General features: G+C 38.1%; 1 protein-coding gene and 1 non-coding gene across 2 annotated transcripts in view; one reads left to right on the top strand and one right to left on the bottom strand.

The window, feature by feature from the left end:
* The first annotated feature begins 1843 nt into the window (after nucleotides 1-1843).
* The window catches only part of Pde4b (phosphodiesterase 4B), a 424568-nt gene continuing 401450 nt past the window's right edge, over nucleotides 1844-24961 (top strand). The window contains exons 1-2 of the mRNA XM_027949471.2: nucleotides 1844-1885; nucleotides 9782-10020. Of these exons, the coding sequence (XP_027805272.2) occupies nucleotides 1844-1885; nucleotides 9782-10020 (281 nt within the window). The remainder of the gene's footprint in view (nucleotides 1886-9781; nucleotides 10021-24961) is intronic.
* On the bottom strand, nucleotides 13753-13859 carry LOC114103772 (U6 spliceosomal RNA). Its single transcript, XR_003584728.2, has one exon. It is a non-coding gene; the product is annotated as a U6 spliceosomal RNA (small nuclear RNA).

The raw sequence follows: 24961 nt of genomic DNA on the forward strand, positions 1-24961 counted from the left end.
GCTCTACTGCTGAGCCACAACCCCAGCCCCATTCTACTCATTATTTAATAACAAAAAGAAAACCTCCTTCAACCTTTATGTAATTTCCATTGTTATCATTAATAGTTTTTTCTATGCCTACATTTTCATAGAGGTGTAGTCATTGTTTATGTATAGTTCTAGATCCTGCATGTAGAACTAAAATTGAATCTTATTTTTTTTATTTTTTTAGCTTAGCAGCATAACTCCTGCCCCTGGTTTTAAGTAAGCCCTTAAGAGACCCTGGAGATTGAATAAAACTCAATGATAAAATATCTGCTACTTGTCTACTTCTGTGAGGTTTTAAGCAACCTTAGAGGAAAAGCTTTAAAATTCTGCCTGCTACTATTTGGTCAGCTTTAAAAGAGCACAGCATTTGTGATCGTCCCTTGATGTATGTAAGAGGAGATTGTTTTCCTTGAGGAGATTGTTTTCCTTGATGTACGGGATCAAACACCTGAAGAGACTGTGGTGCTCTCTCCCTCGCACACTCACAAAGGCATTGACACCCCCCACCCCCCACTCTTTTGTCAGTTTCATTGCCAATTCCTGCATAATATAGTCAAATTATGTGTTAGAAATTCAACCCTGGTTTCCTGGGTGATGGTACAATACGACTACTTAGTATTCCTAGTCACACAGCTATGATTCCATCATGCTCCTAATCTATATATATCTTCATGTTAGGGAAGCAGACTTTTCCAACCAGGCACATATGAAGAATTTGAACATACTGAGTAATAAATATATAGGAGTTCCTGAGCTCAGCAACAATACAGGACATTTTTGATACCAAGATCTTGTGAAATCAAACCACCATATGGACAAACACTTCCTGGACTTGATAATTTTTATAGTACATCTATTTCCAGTTAAATTTTGCAAACTCAGAATTCTTTGTGTTCTGTTGTCATCTGTTATATGACTAGACTTTAAATTTGGCCTGTTTAGCCTGAGTCTTCAGAAACCCAAGGCTAGTTTTTCTTCTGGAGATGGCAGAATCAGGGTGAAATGTTAAATTTGGGTAGTGTTATTGAGGTTCTCTGTTTGTTCCAGTGATCTACACAAAACAAATGTCAGAAACTGCAAGATCTCTACCTCAAAAGTGCCCGATTGGTGATTTAAACCAGGAAATTCAGGCTCTTTGTAAAGATTGGTTGCTAAGATTGTCTGTGATGAATACTTTCTGTGTACTTACACACGTGAGAAGTTTAAACCGGTAGTCAAACTTGAGATTGTTATTTTTCTCTCATGTACATTTGTATTGCTGAACTTTTTTTCTTTCCTTTTTTTCTTTAGACAGTGTCAAGGAGTCCTATTCTTTAAATTCTAAATCTGACATATTTTATCTGTGTTATCTCAGCCAAATAATCTTTCTGACCCTCTCTTGTCTCATTTCAAAAAAAATGAAAATAATCTTGCAGATGTCTTGTGAATCAAATGAGATACTTTATGAGAAGGTACTTTGTAAACTACAAAACTTCACACAAATGCATAGTATTTCCATATTGGTCATGATTATCGATCATTTGGGAGCCTAATACTTATCTACTCTTCCCTTTTCACAAATGTCTTGGATTTTATTAGTTTGTGAATCTTTCTCAGCATGTCATACTTAATTGGCTTGATAAATTGTGATATTTCTTACTCATGCACATCATACACATTCAAGTTTCAGTTTAGAGAATATGTCACCTATTTTTGTTCAACTAAGGATACAGAGCTGTACTTTTTTGTGTGTTTTTCTCCTATAGGTCATAACAGTTACCAGCCAAGCTGCACCAAACAGCAGACATCCTAAGAGGGAACATTTCCCAGCTCTATAATGAAGAAAAGCAGGAGTGTGATGACGGTGATGGCAGATGATGTAAGTAGCAAAGGGTGTAGCTGCTGCACGCCTCCCACACTTGGTCTGTTCAGTGAAGAAATCACTCTATAATTCCATTCAAAGGCAGACAAGAGTGTTCAACACCATCATTCTGTGACTAGAGGTTTCGATGAAGTGGGCATTGCCAGCAACTGGACCCAGCATTCTAAGAGGTAGACAGCAGGAACCATTCCTTCTCTGCAGTTTGCAGATGGGCTGTTTCAGTTTTGGGTTTTCACTGCACAGCCACCAATTGCTGATCTATGTTCACATCCTAACCCCTGGTTAATTCCTCTTTCCAGCTTCTTATGTTATCCATTTTTTGAAGACTTTCTTCCATACTAGTAACCATGGACCGCTAACCCTTAAAAGTCACTCCCTGTGGTAGGGTCTTTTGCTCCTAAGAAGTTTGTGATACACACATCTTTTAGGCTTTTGCTGCAAATGTCCTCAGACCAGCAGCTTTAGCCTCACCTGGGTGTTCACTGGAAATGCAGACTCTCAGGCCCTACCTCAGATCTACCAACCAATGGGTGTTATTAACAAGATCCCAGTGTGAGTGGGCATGTACATCATGTTTGAGAAGCTCTAATCTGAGTCACTTGAAGATGCCCATAAACTCGCCATCCTATTGGTTTTGGATTTGAGTCAGTTGAGGTTAATTATTTCCTTGCTTTCAACAGACCAGTCAGTCCATCATTAGTGTATCTTTAATCATCTATTTTTTACCTAGTTATTTTTTGAGATAAAAATTAAATGCCAATTAATCAGATGTGCACAAGAAAAGAAAGTAGGGAAGGAAGGAAAAGCATTGATTTTTCTTTGCTTTCTTTCATAGCTCATCTTATTGCTAAGCTCCTGTGTCACAGATGGGGGTAGGGACTGGGAGGGACTTGAACTTGCCAATTAATGGTCTTTCAGTCTTTCGGTTCTTGTTCTTTCTTTTTAATTATGGGGCATGTGGTCAAATGGAAAGCAAACATTCAATTAGGCTCTAGCAGAAGGGGAATAGTATTGTCCTCAACTTGTGTTGTCCCTTTCTATTAACCCCTGCTGTTGTCCACGTGTGAGATGGCTCATTCACCCAGCTCTTTGGTTTGCAATCTCTGCCTTGGTCAAGCATTGCTTGGGGGTGGTGGTGGTGGTGGTATATATAGCAAGGCATGATTGTCCTCCATGTGAGCCCTGCACCTTTCTCAGTTCACTGAAAGTCTCACTTCCTGGGCCCTTCACCTAATCTCTCTGTAGAACTCTGTTCATTTAAGAGACAGCTCAACTTACTGTCCAACCCTTATCTTTGGGTGCTCACTCCCTGGACTCTGTGTTTCTTTCACCTTATGATGTAGCCAATACGTGGCAGGCATGTTGGGACTGATTCTCAGTTTCCCTCTGTGACCCTGGGGGCTTAGGGGAACTTCAAGGACTCTCAGGTGCAGGGGGAGACACAGGCATGCTATTTAGGGTAATGCCTTCCCAAAACATGCCTTTGCTATTGCCATTTCTCCTCCTTTGTGTTGTGAGACCTAGTTAACCAATTCTGTTGTCACTCGTGATAATATTTCCTTTATTCTTTTCTTCTTTCCTGGCTCCTGGACCAAAAGGGAATTTCCCTTCTTATATTCTAATTTTTCAGTACTGATGGGAAAAAAAAAACCCTGCATTATGATTATCTATTCTCTGCTTAGGGTATCTACAGGGAAACATTTAGAATTCAGAAATTGTTTTTCTTCTTGAAAAATGAGAAAGAGAAAAAAACCTTGGGATTATCCCTTACTTATTACTATGTATTTATGGTGTGCACAAAGACTCTGTTTTTTAGAATATTAAAATTGAGAAATGTTCATAAAAGATGGACAAACCATGTTTTCCTTTCTCATTGTAAATGTATAGAAATAATGCTGACCTTCCCTGAGAGTTTGGTTGCCACAATCAAAAGAGGAGGAAGATGGCTTGCCAGAATATGCAAAAACAAAACAAAGCAAAACAAACAACAAATTGGGTGTGGTGGCCCATGTCTGTAATCCCAGTGATTCAGGAGGCTGAGGCAGAAGGATCACAAGTCCAAAGCCAGCCTCAGCACATTATTGAGGCCCTAAGCAATTTATGAAACCCTAACTCAAAATAAAAAATAAACAGGGCTGGGGATATAACTCAGTGGCTTAGCACTCCCAGATTCAATCCCTGATTACAGCCCCCCCCCAAAAAAAAAAGAAAAAGCAGAAAAAGAAAACCACAGTTAATAATTAACTTCACCATAACCAGAACAAATAAATATCACATAGATTTATCCTGTCCAATATGGTAACTATAGCCACTTATGTCTATTAAACACTGATTTGAATGGAAATGTGTTATATGCATAAAATATTTTGGATTTTTCATTAATAGTTCTTAATATTGATTGCATGTTGGAATGATAGTATTTTAAACATATTAGACTAATATATTATGAAAACGAATTCACCTATTTCTTTTTACTTTTTAACGTGGTTATTAGAAAAATTTAAATGATACATTAGGACAGTACCAACCTAGAACTTTTCACTGTGCAGCTCATCCTTATTGAATGTCCTACAAAACAACATCGATTTAGCAGAATATATTTCATATGTCACACCCTTTAAATAGTTTTTTACCCTTAATCAAGGATATCTTATTATGCTTTCATTATTTGAACTCGGAAAAATTTTATTCAGTGATTTAAACATAAACCTAATATTATTTAGCATCTATTGTGTGTCAAATATGGTTCTAAGTTCTAGAGATTCACTAAGCATTAGCATAAAGTTCCTGTCTCCATGATCCATAGAGAAAAACAAAAATAAATTAGCAGCTTATGAAATAATCCTGTCTATGAAAAGGGCTATATAGAAAATGAAGTTGGTCAGGGGTACAAAGAATGATTTGATAGTGAGACTACAGTCTTTATGAAAGGATAGTGTGAGGAGACAGCATGTGGGCAGGATGACTCACAATCAGAGAGAAGTGAGCCCTCTGATGCTCTGGGGAAGGGAACAGTGTGGCAAAGCCCTTTCTGCATTCAGGACACTGTGATTGGGTCTGCAGGAATACAGAGGAGAACCTTCAGGCTCTATATTCTTGTAGTATATAAATAATAGGAGACTCAGTGTGAGGAGTGTCACAGGAACAGCACACATTCAAAGCTTTGCATTTGTGAACTAAGTTCTAGAAGTAAGAGGTAAATTAAGTGCAGTCCAGGTACTTTTAAACACAAGAATTCATCGTGATAAAAGGCATAATAATATTGCTTAGAGGATAGGAAGCTGAAGATTTGGAGAGGAGTTGAAAAGTGGAAAATGAGTAAGACTAGGAGGGACGAACCAGGAGATAGGCATATAAGTGAGAGAAAGGGAGAGAAGTGTGTGTGTGTGTGTGTGTGTGTGTGTGTTTGTGTGTACACATAATGTGCCATAAATATGTATGTGTTTATATATATATATATATATATATATATATATATATATATATATACACAACACATATACATATGTAGTACTATAGATATTTATATATACATATATTACACATGTAATATATGTGTGTGTGTGTGTGTGTGTGTGTGTATGTGTAGTATTATAACCAAAGACAAATATCCACATCCACAACTCAGTCATAGTTTTGCTTTTCTAATCATTGATGTTAGGAGATTGTTTCAAAAGAAGGAAATGTAATCAGTAAGAGCGATAAAAATTACCTTCAGACAAACTTCTTTATAATTGACGAAGACACCAAATTTTTCAAAGACAAAATTACTTTTATTATTGTCTCATGGAGCATTACAGCATTTATCCTCAGTAGGAAGCCTGAATGTCCCTTTAATGTGTCCCAAAATTTCTGTCTCTAATTTCATAAGGTTTGAGAAATTTGGCTCATGGTTCCAATGGAAAGTGCACCAAAGTATGTTACAAGTCCTTGGAAAAATTTCTTATCCAGTTTTCTAACAATGAATTTATTTATTTATTTTTATTGATTTTTTTTTTAGTTATACATGATAGTAGAATCCATTTTGATAAAATTATACACAGATTATATCTTATTGTAATTAGGACTCCATTCTTATGGACATACTTGATGGTAGGATTCACTTAGGTGTTTTTCATATATCTACATAGGAAAATCATGTCAGATTCATTCCCCTTTCTTTCCTATTCCTATCCCCTTCCCTTCCCTTCATTTCTCTTTGTCTAATCTACTACACTTCTTTTCTCTCTCTACCCCTTTTATTGTGGCTCAGCTTCCACATAGCAACAAAAACATTTGACCTTTGGTTTTTTGGGATTGGCTTATTTCACTTAGCATGATAGTCTCCAGATACATCCATTATTTAACATAAAGTCATTCTTCTTTATGGCTGAGTAATATTCCAATATATATATGTATGTATGTATATGTGTATATATATGTATATATATATATATATATATATATATATATATATATATATATATATATATATATCTCACAATTTCTTTATCCATTCATCTGTTGAAAGGCACCTAGGTTAGCTCCACAGCTTAGCTATTGTGAATGTGCTGCTATAAACATCAATGTGGTTGTGTCACTGTAGCTTGCTGATTTTAAATCCTTTAGATATATGTAAAGGAATGGGATGACCAAGTTAAATGGTTGCTTCATTCCTAGTTTTCTGAGGCATCTTCATCCTGCTTTCCAAATTCTAACCTGAATTTAACTGGAAGAATTAAAAAAAAATAAGAACACTAAAAAATGATTGAAATTGACAAAGTAAAAGAAAAATCAAAGCATTTAGGGGCTTGACTCTCTGGATATTTTAAGTGTTGACTGGATTTTGATATGAGGATGAGACAGAGGTAAAACCCCCGTGGTATCCCCTGCCTTCCTTCCTGCATACTTACCCTAATTAGGTGCAGGATTTCACATGAGTTTTTTCTTTGCAGTAACTATTTGGAATTGCATTGATAAGAATACTGATTTTTAAACAGACAATTATTTAGAAACATGTATAATTCCAAACTAGGCTGTTTCTTTAGGGATTATCCAGACATAAAGTAAATTTTTGAAAGTATGATGCATTTTAAAAGTTGTGATTTCCAGAGATGACATTCCAGTTCATGCTTCTTTCCCCAGAATGTTTGATCTGATGAGAGGTATAGCATAAGTCAGAATCATGATGCTTAAATTAGGAAAATAAGACCAAGACCACAAATTCAGCAATTGAGAAATGACTGAATTAGAGTTTTTCTTTGAGGTTGTTAATAATTTGAGGAGAATACTATATAAATTATGAGTATGAATTATAGGGTTTAAGATAATTATGAATGGCTCTGCATGGATTAATGAGTGTTTTTAAAACAATGTTAATGATTTCATATTTCAATTAGTTTCTGAAAAACTCTTCCTGTATGTTCTTCTTTTGTGGCAATGTATTTGCACATTAATTGGGGTTTTCCAAAACAAATCCTTTTAACTCAAAAGAATAACTTCAAATCTGTAAATTCAAGCTCATTGGCAAGTTAGTGTGGAAAATATTTTGTGGTATATGTGACTCCGTTACTTTTCAAATAAAAAGTATTAAATAAGGACATTTAGTTCATTTACTGCAATTAAACCTGACTGGTATTGTTTGGTTTTTGTGAAGGGAAAAAAATATCCAGCAAGTAAACCAGGCCGTGGTTTAGCTAAGTTATATCATTATTTCTGTTTTTTGGGATATTTCTTGAAGAAATATTTCTTGAAGAAGAGGTAAGCAGTATAGTTGAATCTGCTTTCTGGACAGCTAACACTTTTTTTTCAATCTGCATATTTGGAACTATGTTGATACTTAAAGTTATGATTACTGGCCTTTAATTTGTTTTTAAATCTTTTCAGGAATATTTTGTATATTTTATCCCCTGAACTAGTTTATCTTTTTTTTTTTTTGGGTACCACCAATTGAGTCCAGGAGTTCTCAACTGCTGAGCCACATCCCCAGCCCATTTTTATTTTTAATTTTTTTTATTTTGAGACAGGATCTCATTAAGTTGCTTAGGACTTTGCTAAGTTGCTGAGGCTGGCCTTGAACTTATGATCTTCCTGCCTTGGCCTCTAGAGTTGCTATAATTACAGGCTTGTGCCACTGCACCCTAAGAATGAAACTTGTTGTCACAGTGGTACATACCTGTGATCCCAGAAACTCCAGAGGCTGGGGTAGGAGGAAAGCAAGTTCAAGGCCAGCCTGGGCAAATTTAGTGAGACCCTGTCTCCAAATGAAAAACAGAAAAGGCTGGGGATGTGGCTTGGTGGCAGATCACCCCTTGGTTTCAACCCCAGTATTGCCAATACCATGAAAAAAAAAGAAACTTATATGCTAACGATCCCCTTCAGCCTCTAATTTTTAACACACACACTGACATGCAGTATATGCTAGACCTATAGTGAATTCATTATAATGACTAGTTACTAACCAGTAAACCTGATGCATTCCTGGATATTTCAAACTCTCAAATTCTGGATTGTTTTTTCTTCTTCTTGTTATCAAATTGTGACTCTACTGAATTTCAGACAAATGACATGTCAAAACTCTAAGTCAAGAAGAAAATATGATAATATCCCGTTTCCAGGCAGGGAGCGTGGGGCTTGTAAAAATTATCAAGCCTCTTCTGGTCCAGATTTCTGCCATGGAAATAGAGTCTTGTATGGATCAGTTAAATGAATGCAGGTTGGGTGAGGTGAGATACTAGGTTTCTTCTTGCTAGTTGTGTTCTCAAGTAGCACAGGGTGTGCCTGTAATAGACGTGCATCAGATATTTGTTGAGTGAACTCAGACCCTCAAACTTGAGTTAACTATTCCTGTATGAACTAGCATTGGGCCAATTGGGTAGAGGACAGGGCAGTAGAGGATTTTGTTCGTTTAATCCTTAGGGGGTCAAGTCTCAGGTCCTTCTGTCCAGTCTGACAGATTGGTAGGAAGTGCTTGTGTTCTTAGGATGATTTTCAGTTAAACAACTTTGACCTGATTCTTCCATTGTTCTCTGTTAAGATGAGTGTGGAGAGTGAAATGATTGCTCTGATATTTCCTCTTGCTCTCAGCTGCCACTGCAGTATTGCAGCATTTTCTGCCATTGAGCTGATATAAATGGTCCAACAGGCAGAGGATCACTTGGGAATCCCACTCCCAACAGCACCAGGAACCATGGTCACCAAGACATATGGGAAGGATGAATAACTCTTATCATGGTTTAACACTGTGCTTTTGTCCTCTTATAAGGATTCGATTTATGTCAGCTTCAGGGCATGCACTTGAGCAAGGCAGTTCAGGACTAGATCTCAGCCTTTATATGATTTGACCAAAACAAAATAAAACAAAACAGAAAATCATCAATCATGAGATTTTTTTTTAAAAAAAATAGGAACAGATATAGTCAGTTGTTCCTAATTTTCAATACCCTACTATCTTAAGATAGAAAATATTTTTACTTTAAAACATTGAAGAAGGAACTCCATATTTTATTAAAGTTGGCTCCCATATGACAAAATGATAACATGGATTTGCAAAATGTAATTTGAATCTAGCAAATTTCATTTTAGTACATTTAAAAAAACAAAGGAAAAATAAAAGGAGAAAGAAAAGAAGCAGCACTCTAATCCATGTGCTCTTCAGAGAGAATATTATGTACCTACAAATCTCCAGGAATATGCAACTAATAGGTTTGTTCATAAAGCTGAGACTCAGTTACCCCTCCCCTTTTGTGGTCTCTTTAGCATTTGACATCAATGTTAGATTTCGATTGTGAGACTGTGAATTGAGACTTCATAAGTGACAGCTTGACCATTTAGTTTCTTGTTTCACTCTACCCTGATATACATTTGAATTTTATTCTCTTTTTCTTCTTTTTTCTTTCCTTGTGGTTCCTCCAGAATGTTAAAGATTATTTTGAATGTAGCTTGAGTAAATCCTACAGTTCTTCCAGTAACACACTTGGGATCGACCTCTGGAGAGGGAGAAGGTGTTGCTCAGGAAACTTACAGTTACCACCATTGTCCCAAAGACAGAGTGAACGGGCCAGGACCCCCGAGGGAGATGGCATTTCCAGGCCGACCACGCTACCGTTGATGACACTTCCAAGCATTGCTATAACAACTGTAAGCCAGGAGTGGTGAGTAGCCTTAGGTATTTTGAATACCATCCCAGATGGTGCATGTTAAATGTCAATTCTGAATTTTATTTTCCACTTACTCTAAACACAGTTTCATGTTATTAAAATGTTAGTTATCTGTGGAATAACTAAGACTATTGACATTTTGAGAATTTGTTTCCTTTTGAGTATCAAGATGAGGCATTTTAAACAGAAGTGATATTTTCTACTTCTTAAGATGGGAAGGATCATGTTTTATATGGAACCCGCTGGGGAGAGAATGAGATGCGTTCACATTAATGTCAAAGGAAAGAAAAATGCTATGCTCTGAGTTTTTTCAAAAAGTACTGTTCAGTGAGCATCAATACTTTTAGATTTAGAAGAAGAAAATTATATTAGTGTATTTCATGGGAGATATATATATATATATATATATGAATGATATGCGTATTTCCATTGCTATACTCTATACATATCCCTCACTTCTTTTTAAATATAATTCCACCTAGCTAACTGCAGTTATAACTGCTATAAAATAAAACACTTCTTTGTAAATCAAAAGAGGAATGGAAATCATGCTGTGAGAGATGATCAGACTATTAATAGTCTATATTTGTGAAAGAGGCTATTTTTAACTAGTGTTAAAATGTTAATCAAGAACATAAACTCTTATAACGGTGGTTAAAATGTGACTACTTTTAACTTGACACTTCAAATATGTGCCTCAGCATGTATTTTTTTTAGTAGTTTCTCCTTTATTATTTTCTTTCTCTCTACATAATTTACAAATATTTCCCAAGAATGGCTTGCTTATATAGTATAGCAATTTATCACTAAAACAAAAAAAAATAATTTCTCAATGATGTATGTAACTTTAAATTATAATGTAGTACTTTCAAAATCACTCTTGGTTTAGATGATTTATTATAAAGGAGAGGGACTAAACATTTAATTATTCACAAATTCATTTCATAAGTCCTTACAATGTGTGACTTTTATGGTGTATTGTGTACCTTGCTGCATGCTGAGTTCTACAGTGCTCATGTGTGGCCCCATGTGTGCTCTTTGAACACCACAGGACCTCCCTTAGTCCGTGTTTATTTATTATACCAAGAAATAGATCACTGAAACTCCAGACACCACAGATCCCAGCGTGAAAGAGTTCATCAGACAATTGGAGAAGCATGCTAAGCCACTGCAGGGAAAGTGGGTTACAACTTTGAGAAGTGCTGCCTTCTATCTTCTGCTTGACTGAATTAATATTAAAACAGTAAGAGCTCAAAACCTAAAGTGGGCATATTGCTCCCATAGAGCTTACTTAGGCAAATAGCTCACATGATGAATCATGATTATGCTGTGCATAATTGTGAATTTGGAGTCTTAAAGACTTCCAGATTTATTTTTCAGCAAGTTGGCACTGGTACAGTTTTACCAATTGTTAAAATATTAAAATATTGCTTCCATACCAGTTGATGAAGATATGCTTGCCTTAGCTCTTTGATTGCTCCTGCAATCAAAGAGACTCTTCCCCCAAAGCCCTTAGAGTTCCCCATAATCCAACAATAACGAGGTGATTACCAACAAGTGGGAGTTTATTTTGGTGAGTGTTGGTGCTATAGCAGCAGTTCTTAGGAATTTTGAATATCATCCCAGATGAAGTATACCTTTTAAAGTTTGAGTTGATTTAACTCAAGGGCATTTTAGGATTTGTGGAATTGTCTCTTGGAAATATCAAATCTAGACCTTGACGTTTGGGGCATGCTGGTTTACTTTTCTAAGTGGAATATTTTTATTTGTACAAAGAAGATGACAATGATCACATTTTATGGTATGGAAAGGATTAAATAATCTACTTATTTTAGTAAAAAACATATATTAGGTAATCAGCACAGGTTACTTTCCTTCTTCTTGATTCAGTAATCAACAAAGCCTTTCAAAAATACTGATACCCCGTTCTCAGGTATCAGTAGTTTCATGCTGGATGTCAGTAGTTTACGGCAAAATGGAGTAGTTAGCCATTGTCCAGAGAGTTTGTATTGTATAGTTTGTATTGCCACCATGTTTGTAATTCATTTGAAACATGTCTTTTTTATTTTAATCAACTATATACTTGTGAAAGCATGAAAGTGTCCAGTCATTAGGTCTAAATTCACTTTAAAACTAAGAGCTTTGCTATACCTCCCTTGAAAATGCTTCTATTAGAGTCTTGGTGGTTGGAGACAGCCAGAATGGCTGGCAGGGGAATCTGATTCAAGATCACCTGGTGAGAAGTGAGTAGGGTTCCAGCTATCATTGCTGCCATCAACTTGGTGAATGTTTATGGAGGTGAGGAAGACATCCTAGGGCCAGTGTGAGAAAGAATTACACTAACCTCTCAGAGCCCTGAGAATATGGGACCAGTCCCTACATCTAGACCAGAAGTCAGCAAATGTTTTCTGTAAAGTGCTAAATAGTAAATATATTCAGTTTTGTGAACTTTAAGTTCTGTGATGATGATTCAACACTGCTCTTGAATTGTGAAAGTAGCTATAGGTAATGTATAAATGAGTAAGTAGCTGTGTTCCAATAAAACTTTGATTAAAAAAATGGACTGTGGGCTGAATTTGGCTCATCAGTCAGAATTTTTTTTGACCCCTGTTCTAGACTACTAAAGATACTGAGAACATGACTCCCATTTTGTAATTGCTTTGATAGTTACCAAGGGCAGAGACTGACCTTGAGTTCCTAGATGGTGTGCCAAATTAGTCATCAGTATGGGATTTTGTGCACTACGTCAAGCCACCAAAGCCAGCGAAAAGAATTAGATTGAGTACTAATGAAAAATATTCCCTTATTGTACATAAAGTTAAATATAAAACATTACCATAAACATAGTGCTTCTTCAGGAGAGCATATTAATGAGGGGAGCTGGCCATCACTGCAGGTGACATGCCTGGAATATAAGGATAGCACTTTAACTGATCACAGAGCAAGAAAGAGTTAGAAATGAGCTGAGTCCCATTTTATGGGGTGATTTCTGTCCTGCTTCCTTGTTTTCTCATCCCTCAGTGACCCCAGTGAACCAACCACGGGGGTGATGATACCTACTTTTCAGCTTTGTCGTGATAAATAAACATTTGTGGTGAGTGTAGCACAGTAACTGGTAATCAAGGCTATTTTGTTGTTGTTATCATTGTCATATTACTGTTATATTCAGATGGAATGGCTAGAGTTATGTATTTTCCATTATTGGTGGTTCTTAAGGAACTTAACCACCTGTGTTCTTTTTTTTTAATTTTTTATTGTTGGTTGTTCAAAACATTACATAGTTCTTGATATATCATATTTCACACTTTGATTCAAGTGGGTTATGAACTCCCATTTTTACCCCGTATACAGATTGCAGAATCACATCAGTTACACATCCATTGATTTACATATTGCCATACTAGTGTCTGTTGTATTCTGCTGCCTTTCCTATCCTCTACTATCCCCCCTCCCCTCCCCCCCTTCTCTCTCTACCCCCTCTACTGTCATTCATTTCTCCCCCTTGTATTATTTTTCCCTTTCCCCTCACTTCCTCTTGTATGAAATTCTGTATAACCATGAGGGTCTCCTTCCATTTCCATGCAATTTCCCTTCTCTCTCCCTTTCCCTCCCACCTCTCATCCCTGTTTAATGTTAATCTTCTTCTCCTGCTCTTCCTCCCTACTCTGTTCTTAGTTACTCTCCTTATATCAAAGAAGACATTTGGCATTTGTTTTTTAGGGATTGAAAAATATGGAACGCTTCATGAATTTGCGTGTCATCCTTGCGCAGGGGCCATGCTAATCTTCTCTGTATCGTTCCAATTTTAGTATATGTGCTGCCGAAGCGAGCACCCACCTGGGTTCTTGAAATCAATTTGGAAATAAGGTGAGACAGGAAGTTAGATATGAGGACAAATTGTTACCTTTATTGCCGATCAAGTTGACATGGGAATATGTAATTTATATCTGTGGGCAAGTAGTTTCCTAACATTGAACACCACAATTACACTGACTTACTAGTTGGGAACAGAGGGTTCCTGGTCAGAGCAGGCACCCCTCCACCCTCTACACACACACACACACACACAAAACAAAACAAAACAAAACAAACAAACAAAAAAACCCTATGCCTATAAAACTTGCAACATGCAGGATCTATAGAAATCCTGACCATGTGAGAGAGTCAGCTGGGTTGTGTATGGCCACTTTCTCCTTCTGGAAGCATCAACAAAAATTAAAAATTCCTCTCTATGGGGAAGAACGAGGAAAGAAGAATAAAGAGGCTAGAAATATTAGGCTGGTGGCATTCCCAATCCTTGGGAGGGACATCCAAAGCTAGTAGGAATGTTCTTTCTTAACCTTACCCAATTGATTTTGTTCAATCTTTTCACCTTAAGTCTAATGCAACAGCAGGGGTGGGGGGCTGCAATTCTTTTTTTTTTTTTTTTTTTTTTTTTTGGTACCAGGGATTGAATTTAGAGGTACTTGACCACTGAGCCACATCCCCAGCCCTATTTTATTTTTTATGTGGAGACAGGGTCTCACTGAGTTGCTTAGGGCCTTCCTAAATTGCTGAGGCTGTCTTTGAACTTGTGATCCTCCAGCCTCTGGCTCCCTAGCAGCTGGGATTACAGGTGTGGGCCACCACACCCAGGACAGCAGTTCTATAGGGGGATGTCAGCAATATACCCAGGCAATCTTACAAAATCTTTGTGTAGCTGTTCTCACAAAACTACCCGCAGGAAAATCTGAAATCAAAGTTTCTTGTCCTACTTTGTAAGTTAAAAGTCCAAAGAAATTAAAGCCTCAAATTCATCCTCCCTATCTTCTTAACTCTCTTACTTTGTCAGTGGGCTCATAAGGCTTGGCGTGAAGTGGGGTTTCCTCTCCAGCTGCAGCCTGAGCATCATCAGAGTGAAGGCTCTAGTTCCTTCCGTCACACAGAAGTCATGTTGTGCAATGCCAGGTCTCTGACAGGCTTCACTTTTTAAATGATTTAAGGAATTTATTGATCAGCAAATTTACCAAAGCAACATCCCATAACTGAACATAGGAAATAAGTCAACTCTGAACCTTGAAAGTCTACAGTTAATCTATCACTTTAACCTTTCTCCATGAGGATCTCAGAACACTCAGACTCCTTCTAGTTCTTCCCTGCTTACACTTTTCCTGTATGTTAATTATTTCTATACTCACCCATAGAACATTAGCATTTATTTCACATTCAGTTTTTATTGGGATTTTTCTCAGATACTTACCGATATCTTTGTTTTAAATTCTTCCTAACGATCATATGAAAAGCACAAGACCTAGAATAGACAACATAATAGGAAGAAAAAGAAGGAAGAGGAGAGGGAGAATAAAGAAGAGGAGACATAGGAGGGGAGGGGAGGAGACTGACAACACAAGTTGGAGGACTCAGGTACCTAATTTCAAGACTTCCCCTAAAAGTATTGTTTTAGTCAGCTTTTTCTCTGCTGTGACCAAAAGACCTGGCAAGAACAATTTATTTTAAATTTATTTATTTATTTTGCATTACGATTCTTAGTACACCATTTTACAGTAATGTATCATGTCTCTGATTATATATAAGGTATGTTGACACCAAATTCACATCTTCATACATGTATTTTGTATAATGATGAGGGTCTCCTTTCAACATCCATGCTATTCCCCTTCTCCCTCCCTTTCCCTCGCACCCCTATTCCCTATCTAGAGGTAATCTTCCTCCCTTGCTCTCCCTCCCAACCCCATTTTGAGTCACCCCCTTATATTGGAGAAGACATTCGGCATTTGTTTTTTTGGGATTGGCTAACTTCACTTAGCATAATCTTCTCTATTGCCATCCATTTCCCTGCAAATGCCATGATCTTATTATTTTTTTAGTGCTGAGTAATATTCCATTGAGTATAAATGCCACAGTTTTTTTTATCCATTCATCCATTGAAGGACATCTAGGTTGGCTCCACAGTTTAGCTATTGTGAACTGTGCTGCTATAAACATTGATGTGGCTGTGTCCCTGTAATATGCTGTTTTTAGGTCCTTTGGGTATAGTCCGAGAAGAGGAATAGCTGGGTCAAATGGTGGTTCCATTCCCAGTTTTCCAAAGAATCTCCATACTGCTTTCCAAATTGGCTGCACCAGTTTTCAGTCCCACCAGCAGTGTATGAGTGTACCTTTTCCCCCTGGCATCCTCGCCAGCACTTGTTGCTGTTTATCTTCATAATGGCTGCCACTCTTACTGGAGTGAGATAGTAAGAACAATTTTAGAGGAGGAAAAGTTTATTTGGGGGTTCATGGTTCAGAGGTCCCAGTCCATAGACAAATGGCTCCATTGCTTTGGGCTTGAGGTTAGGCTGAACACCATGGTGGAATAGTGTGGTAGAGAAAAGCAGCTCAGTCTAGGGGACCAAGAAGCAGAGAGAGACTACTCTGCTCAACAAGGATAAAATATAAACTCCAAAGGCACACTCGCAATGACCCATCTCCTTCAGCCACACTGTACCCACCTATTGTTACCACCCAGTTAATCCGTTCAAGTGGATTAGGGTAAGGCTCTCATAACTCAAACATTTCACCTCTAAACTTTCTTGCATTTTCTCACATCTGAGCTTTTGGTGGATACCACCAATCTAAACCAAAACAGATATATTACTCAAGACATCATTGTCTTGGCCAAAGAATGGGCACAGATTAATGGAATGAAATAGACCTTCACTTTACCTACAAAAATATAGTCAACTGATCTATGACAAAAGACAAAGATAATTCAATGGAGAAAGTACTGCCTTTTCAATAAATGGTGCTGGAAAAATTGACTATTATTATAAAAAAGTAAAACTAGACATAAATCTTATATCTTTCACAAAAATAAACTCAAAAGGGACCATAGACATAAATGTAAGCAAAAATTATAAAACTCGTAAAACACAACATAGGATAAAACATAGGTTACGTTTAGTTTGGCATCAAGCTTTTAGCATCAAGCAGACCTATGAACAAAAAATAAAGGATAAACTGAATTTTATTAAAATTCAGAATCTTGCTCTGTGAAAGACTATGTTGAAAGAATTTTTTTTTAAATCCATGTAATTTGGAGAAAATATTTTCAAAACACGTATTTGATAATGGAGTTATATCCAGGAAATATACAAGAGACTTTAAAAGCATCACAACAATGAATGAGAACATTGGAATGGTGCTGCTGCTTTTGGAGACATCGTGGCAATTTCTTCCAATGCTAATCACGGTGTTACCATATGATCTACCAATAGTGCTCCTAGATATTTACCTAATTGATATGGAAGCAGATCTCTCACCCATGTCCTGCGCGGGCTATGAATTTTGGTTTCCCTTGTGAGAAGTGTACTGTGTGAGAAATATAGCGAAAAATCCACGACACAGAAAGTAATTTTCAAAAAGCGGGGATGGGACGGCTTTACGACCTTAGGGATCCTGCTTCCACACTGGAAGGAGAGAGAGAGAAGAGCCCACTTTTGCTTTATTTATACAAGGGGGCTTCAGAGGATCTTCATGGAATGTACTTTTGCCAAATAAAGTAGGAGGAGGGCTTTCCAAGCCCAATGGTTAACGCCTGAGTCCTGAGCTTCTGAACAGCCTCTCTAGCTGAGCAAAGACTGAAGTCACCATGTGTTTGCATAATCCATTAAGAGGGAGAAACCACAAAAAGACTTTCAATGCCAGACCAAAATCTCCTTGGCTCCAAGGCGGACTAGAGGCTTTTTAAATAGCTCAGGGGTGCCTCCCTCAACACACATCTACACAGAAACCTGCATACAAATGTTTTTAACATCTTTATTTGAAAAATCTACCAAAAATCAAAAACAATCAAGATGTCCTTTGATAGATAAATTGATAAACAAATTGTGATACATTTATACAATGGAATACTATTCACCACTCGGAGACAAAGTGACATATTCAAGAAGTGAAAGTGTTCATATTGTATGTAGGGTATGTGAGAAGGTGTTGGTGGAGATATGACTTAAAATGTGGGAAAGATGAGTTTGAAAACATAGTCAGGGGTCTGATTATGAAGAGTCTTGAAATTCTGGCTTTCATAAATTGAAACCACTGAATTTTTTTAAATAAAATGAATATAGATATATATTTTGATAAAGTAATAAGAAGAAAGAGGTTGGAGGTTATAAAGCAAGAGAGGAAAGTTGAAGAGTGGGTAATAAATGCTGAGAAATTTGAGTACGGAGATAACTAAACTGGAAAGGAAGAAGACTCTATCGAATAGTATTAGAATAGAATGCATGGGAGTTTGGTGCTCAGTTGGGTATAGATTGGGAGATGGGACAGAAGCCAAGAATCACGCAGAGGTTTTTGGCTTAATCAACTAGAGAAATGTAATGCTATGGATGAACAAAACATGGATAAGGGGATAAAGTGTAAGGTGAAAGATGATGGGTTCAGTTTTAAACAGTGATTTTTAAAGTACATTTAACATTGTGCTAAGCGGACGTTGAGAATAGTTAAAAACGTGCGTATTTGTGTATATGTGAGCGTGTGATCATAGTTTGGAGATCATATGTGCAGATGATAATGAAGCAGTGGTGTGTGTGTGTGTGTGTGTGTGTGTGTGTGGTGTATGTGTGTGTGTAGTCATGGTTTGGAGATCATAGTTTGCAAATGATAATGAAGCAGTGGAATGAAAGACATTCCAGACCAAATGTGCAATGATTAGCTAGCTAGCATCAATTTTACCTTGAACTAAGGGCACAGCCTACGGAATAAAAAAAAAAAAGAAAAGAAAGAGCTATAGAGAAGGTAAAAAACAAGCAATCAGGAAGGAGGAATAAGTAGAGCTACAATAGAGATTCTGAAAAAGCAGAAGTTAGGTCACAGAGAAGGTTTAGCACTCTAAGACACAGGCTGCACAGAGCATAAGTGTAATGAAGACTGACAAAAAGCCTTTGGACAAATCAGTTTAGGGGACATTGGTAATCCTACTGCACATAGTCCTAGTTGGGTGACCCAGGTGGGGAGGAATGAATTGGTAATGTTCCAGTTCTGTGTTTTAATGACTTTTTTCCCTTTTACATTGGATATTATAGTGAAAGTAATACTAGGGTATAAAATAAAACTTTGAAAGATGCACGTATTGGAGGTAGTAAAAGATAGCAATAAAATTGCTCTTTTAAGATTTTTGTTGGTAAAAGGAAAGGGAGAATGGAAGCTGACTGGGGGTAAACAAGATGAAGGGGCAGTGTGGAGATTTGCCCACAGATGCTGATTAGGAGGCACTCATAGGGAGAGATGGAAGAGGAAAGCAATGGGTAGTAATTGCTGTAGAATATGGTAGGCAGTGTGTGGGGTAGAGGATTGATTTTAGACAAGATTAAAAACTTCTTCTTTGGGGGCTGGGATTGTGGCTCAGCGATAGAGCGCTTGACTAGCACGGGCGCGACCCAGGCTTGATTCTCAGCACCACATAAAAAAAAAAAAAATAAAGGCATTGTGTTGTGTCCATTTACAAAAAAAATTCTCTCTCTATCAATCTCTCTCTCTCTCTCTCTCTCTCTCTCTCTCTCTTTTAAAAAAAAAACTTCTTTTTTTGAGATATGTAAATCCAAGTCAAGAAAGGAATGAATATATTGGAAATGACAGGGAGAAAAATAGGGGAACCTCATGTCCAAAGGTAGGGATTAGTGGCTGTCAAATCTTAGGTGCATCAGAATCACTGGAAACACATATTGCAACAACACACATTGCTGGAACCCTGGGATTGATGGACTAGGGGAGGATCTGAGATTTTTGAGTTTCTATCAAATTCCGAGGCATATTTGTAGTATTGGCTTTTGCACCACATTTGGAGAACTATCAGCATACATTTACTTTTCTTATAAGGTCATTTGCTGAGAATAAAAAAGCAAGGGTCCTCTGCTCTCAGCCATGGGCAAGCAAGGCACAGCCCATGGCTGCTGGCTAGGATTTTTGTCTATGCCATTTTTTCCTAGGCCAAGTCCTAGGAAAATTGACCCCTGGAAGGATTGAACTTCCTTCCAGGTGCTCCTGTTACTGGTGTTGAGAATCACGTTGAGTCCTGTTCCCCTGGTATTGAAGACTGAATACCTGAGAAACACTGAGGCAAGAGCAAAAAGTTTTGTTTAAAGGATAGAACACACATACACACACACACACACACATAGAGGGACAGAAGGTCCACTCTGCAGAGGAGGGGATCCAAGTTGATGTCTGAGGGAGTGGAGGTGTCCTGACCCTTTTATAAATTTCATATTTGCTTTGTTCTCATGCCCCCTCCTCCCCTTATCTAGCCAAAAGGTGGGAAAGGAACCTTCCAGACTGTGGTCCAGGGGGCATTCATTAACAGCTCCTTGTTGGGAGGAACAATTTCCCTGGAGGCAGGTAACCTTGGCAACGGGTAAAGGAGGGAAAGTGCTCTGGAGGTATTAGCATTTTATTTCTTCTTGAATCAGCCCCATCTTCCTTACCCAATTATTCATTACCTACACTGACTGTCCTTTTGTCCCCTGGCCTCACTAGGTCACAGTAATGTTTGGGAAATGCAACATAATGATATCAGGGAAATGTTGGCAGCCTTGTTTTCAGTTGGATAGGAAGAGGCACAGAAATAAATAAGGCAAGGACTCTTATTTCCTAGTTTTCCTTAAGGTGCATTTTTCATATGGAACAGTTCTGGTTTCTTCTTTGTTGTTCCCTCAAAGAAGATATAAATATATGTTTGTCTCCTACCTCCATTTGCCTAAGGGCTCTGCTTTGCTTCTTTAAGTGTTTTAGTTGTGAACATGCTTTGGGCATCTATTAATTTAGGTGTGATGTCCTTAATGTCCACAGTCCTGCCTTTCACCTCCATCAGGGAGAGCAGGGTCTGTTTGCCCAGGGCTTCCTACAAGGCTGGAAAGCATTTTCCTGTATTCTCCTTATCTTGGAGGGGAAAGGGTTGGTTCATAGAGGTGGCAGCTCTGGGTCTCGAATTTATTGCTCACAAGTTGACCAACTGATGAGATTTACAAAGCAAATATTTTATACTGCTAGGCTGCCTCTCAATTACAGATCCTAAAATCCCATTTTAAACATCAAAATATTCAGAGGCTGTGAGCAAATGCCAGAGATTCAGTAAAAGCTGGTGTGAGGATAGGACATTGATGACATGCACATCTGTTCAGCTCTCTCCAGGCTTCACCTTCTACTGAAATCCTTCGGCTTCAGAAACAGCATTTAAGGTGTGTGCATGAAGCACAGCAATTGACAAGTCAGCCCCTCTGGGCTGCCCACCTCAGGTGTGTGAGATAATGGACAAAGGATATTTAAAACCTCACATCATCCCCTCTATACAACTCCTACTGCTCTTCATTTCCCCTTTCCACTATATCTGGAAAAGATAAGAAAAGTTAAGCACTCCATTGGTGCTGGTGGGGAATTTCAAACCATCCAAATTCCTGTCCTATCTAGGAATCCTCATCCCTTCTCCAAACCCTTAACCATAATAAAACACTAAGCCATCACCACCCCATCTCCTCTTGTTTCACTTTAGACAAAACCTGAGCCCTCTTGTTAGGGAAGCATGAGAAATGTAAACTTCTTTTCATTTCTGTTCCTGCTATGTGCCTTTCATCCTGACATTCATAAATTTCTGGGCAGGGGGCTGCTCAGCATCCAGCAGAGGATGCTGGGTAGCCAGATACAACAGGTCTCTTAGTTTTAGATAAGCTAATGAGGCTTTAGTCCAACAAATGTATGGCCATTTCATATTTAAAAAAAAAATAGTGTACTTGGCTCAGGGCTCAGAACTGAAAGGTGAACAAAACTTGGCTTTTGCTCTTGTTTTTAGTGTTATAGTCTAATAAAAGAGGCAGACATGTAAGTTAACACAATATAAAGAAATATCTTGTGTAGCATTTATAGGGTACTATAAGAACAGAAGAGGGAGTTGAAAAGTAATTATGTAAAGTCATAAAAGTATGAAAGAGTGTTGCATATTGAGAAAACAATATTTAGTTTTATTTGGCTGGAAGGCAGGGTGACTATGTAAGATCCAATTAGAAAGGGCATTGAAGGCTGGGCTGGTACATTGGATTTTCTTTCTTTCTTTTTTTTAATCCTGAGGGCACTGGTGAGCTTTTGAAGGGCTTTACAGAATGGAATGCATTTCGACTCATTGTATACAAATGGAGCATACTTTTCATTTCCCTGGGTTTTACATGATTTAGAGTTACACCATTCATGCAATCATACATGTACCTAGGGTAATTATGTCCATCTCATTCCATCATCTTTCCTACCCCCATGCGCCTTCTCCTCTCCTCACTCCCCTCTGCCCAATCCAGAGTTCTTCCATTCTGGAAGAATGTTTTTATATAACTCACTTTGATGGCAGTATAGACAATAGATTGGAGGAATGGAGGAAAAAGGGCACTTTGAAACAATACTGTTTACTCCAAGCAAGCAATGATGATGGCTGAGTCAGGGCGAGGCAGGGAGATTGGCCAGAGGGGGACAAATGTACCCAATGCTGCTTTAGGTGCTAGAATGCAGTGCTGAAAGAGGCCAGAGAAGTTATGTGTTTATGAAATTTATATTCTCACCAGGTGTAGGGGAGAAGCCCCCCTATTCCTTTCTTCTCTCAACAGGAAACTCCAGAGTTGAGGCTGAGCACTTGGCTACTCAGGAAATGGACTACTTTTCAACCTTTCTTGCAGCTTCCTCTCAGTCTTCAGTGAAGCTGCTAGATGAGTCTGTCTAGATCATGCCCTGGAAATAAAGAGGCATTGTTTTCCCTTTTTCAACTGGTCAGGGCAGGTATGCAGTGGTGGGATTTCTTGCACCATGTAGCCAAGGCAAGACTGCAGGCCTGATGGAGCAGCAAGACGGAAGGGCCCTAAGTGAGTGAGGACCTCATGGAGGAGACTCACCACAGCAGACTGGATTTTAATGTGAAATAAATAAAATTCTATCTTTTTTTGTGTGGGGTTTCTCTGTCACAGAATCTGAACCTACCTCACAGGTAATAGGGGAGATATATAATTATAGTAGAGATTTATGTGAAGGGTATGCATAAGCCATGAACCCCACAAATGCAATCACCTAAGAGAACAAGTTATTTAAATCCATATACTTATGTAAATGTAAGCAGAATCTGTTAAGCTTAGCATATTATCATTCAGAATAAGTGCTAGCTGGAATTTGCATGCAAGGAAGAGGCTTATAGTCTGCACATGCTGGCCGGTGAGAATTCCTCAGCCAGAAGGATCAGGTAGTGTGCAAGCTCCTTACATATATGTGTGCAAACCAGTGCGATGAGAGAGACTGAAGCTGGTGATCCCAACCTATGTCACATTGTTTAATGTACTTACTAACCCTAAGTTAAGTAAGTTGGTTAATAAATTGGTAAATATAGGAGTCTATTCATTGAGGTGAAAGCTGATTACAGTAATAACTACTGGATCTTCCAGGAAGAAAGGCAAGCCCCACAGACATGATTTATCCCAGTGAGGCCTGTAGTGAACTTTGACCTACAGAACTGTAAACTAACAAGCTTGTGTTTTCTTAGCCACTAGTTTGTCATGATTTATTTCAGGAAGAATAGAAAAATGAATAAAATCCCTCTTGCAAACAGAAAAAGGTATTTGTAGCTATAGATTGGTTTACAGCATTTATCATTTACATACCCCCGTTGGAGGAAAGTTTTCAATAAAGAACTAAAAATGGTGGCAAATTATAACAGAAAACTCCAGATAATAGTGTTATGCTCGAATTCAGGACCCCCAAAGACCACCAGAGACCCAAGATCGATGTAAGCAGCAAAGAGGTGTTTCTTGCAAGCTAGCTCAGTCCTCCGTGCACACACACAGCAACTGGTGACGCTGAGAGGCCCCGAACCCAGGGTTTGCAGCAGTTTTATACACTCTTTAGAGAAGGCAGGGACTTCACATACATCATAGCCTCTTTTAGCAAATCATCACACATCGCGGGAAAATCAAATAACAACTCTAAAACATGATTAGCACATTCACTGGCGGGAACAAGTTGGGTGGGGTGATTGGTCAGTACAAAGGGGGTATTCATTTGAACTGATTGGTTTGAGCCAAGAGGGGTGTACGTGCTGAACTACATGGTTTCCCAACTTGTTATCAACCACCATAAACTACTGGGAGGGTCATCTGGCATCCCAGGTATTTCCCTGTCTCATGCTGATTGGTGGCTGCTAGGGGGCTGCTATGGATCCCCACCTAGCCTGACTGAGTCAGGGACACCTGGCGCAGCAGATCTCTCCTGTTATTTGTAGATAAATAACTTAGCAGGGTGGGAATGTGCCTAGGAGTGCTCTGTGGGTCTTTCCAAGGACAAAGTCCATGTCCCTTCCTTGGACAGGCTTTGCTCTGAGGTAGAGGCTGGTTTTTCAACACTTTGGTAACAGTGATTAGAAATGAACTTTACAACATATAAAATTTAAACTAAATGGAAAACTATGGACTATTAGAGAATATATTAGAGTGATAAATAAGAATTATTAAATGGACATGAGGAAAGAAAAACTCATAAATATCTGTAAATAAACACAATAACTGTTTCAGCACAGCATGGGATTTGGTGATTTCAATAAAAGCCTTCCAAATTTTTTTCTGAATAGTTTGGGGGATGAGAATTCGGAGAGGAAGATATAAAAGTTTGATCACATTTGGGGCCATAGGGACAGAGCACATCATGGTAAAAGACATAGTCAATGTCTTCTTATGTAATAAAGTTGGTTTGAATATGAGCACTGGAAAAGGTGAAGCAACTGTTAATAGAATGCTGAAGTAGAGTAGTCTTTCCAAACTACAGTTGGAAAAATGAATATGCGTTTAATCAAATTAGAAAAAAAAGTACAGGGCGGATGCCACAAAGTAAGAATTTCTCCTTTAGTTTCATAGGGTTAATAACTATAAAAATTATGAAAGAA

Source organism: Marmota flaviventris, chromosome 10, assembly GCF_047511675.1.
Source record: "Marmota flaviventris isolate mMarFla1 chromosome 10, mMarFla1.hap1, whole genome shotgun sequence".
Taxonomy (NCBI): Eukaryota; Metazoa; Chordata; class Mammalia; order Rodentia; family Sciuridae; genus Marmota; species Marmota flaviventris.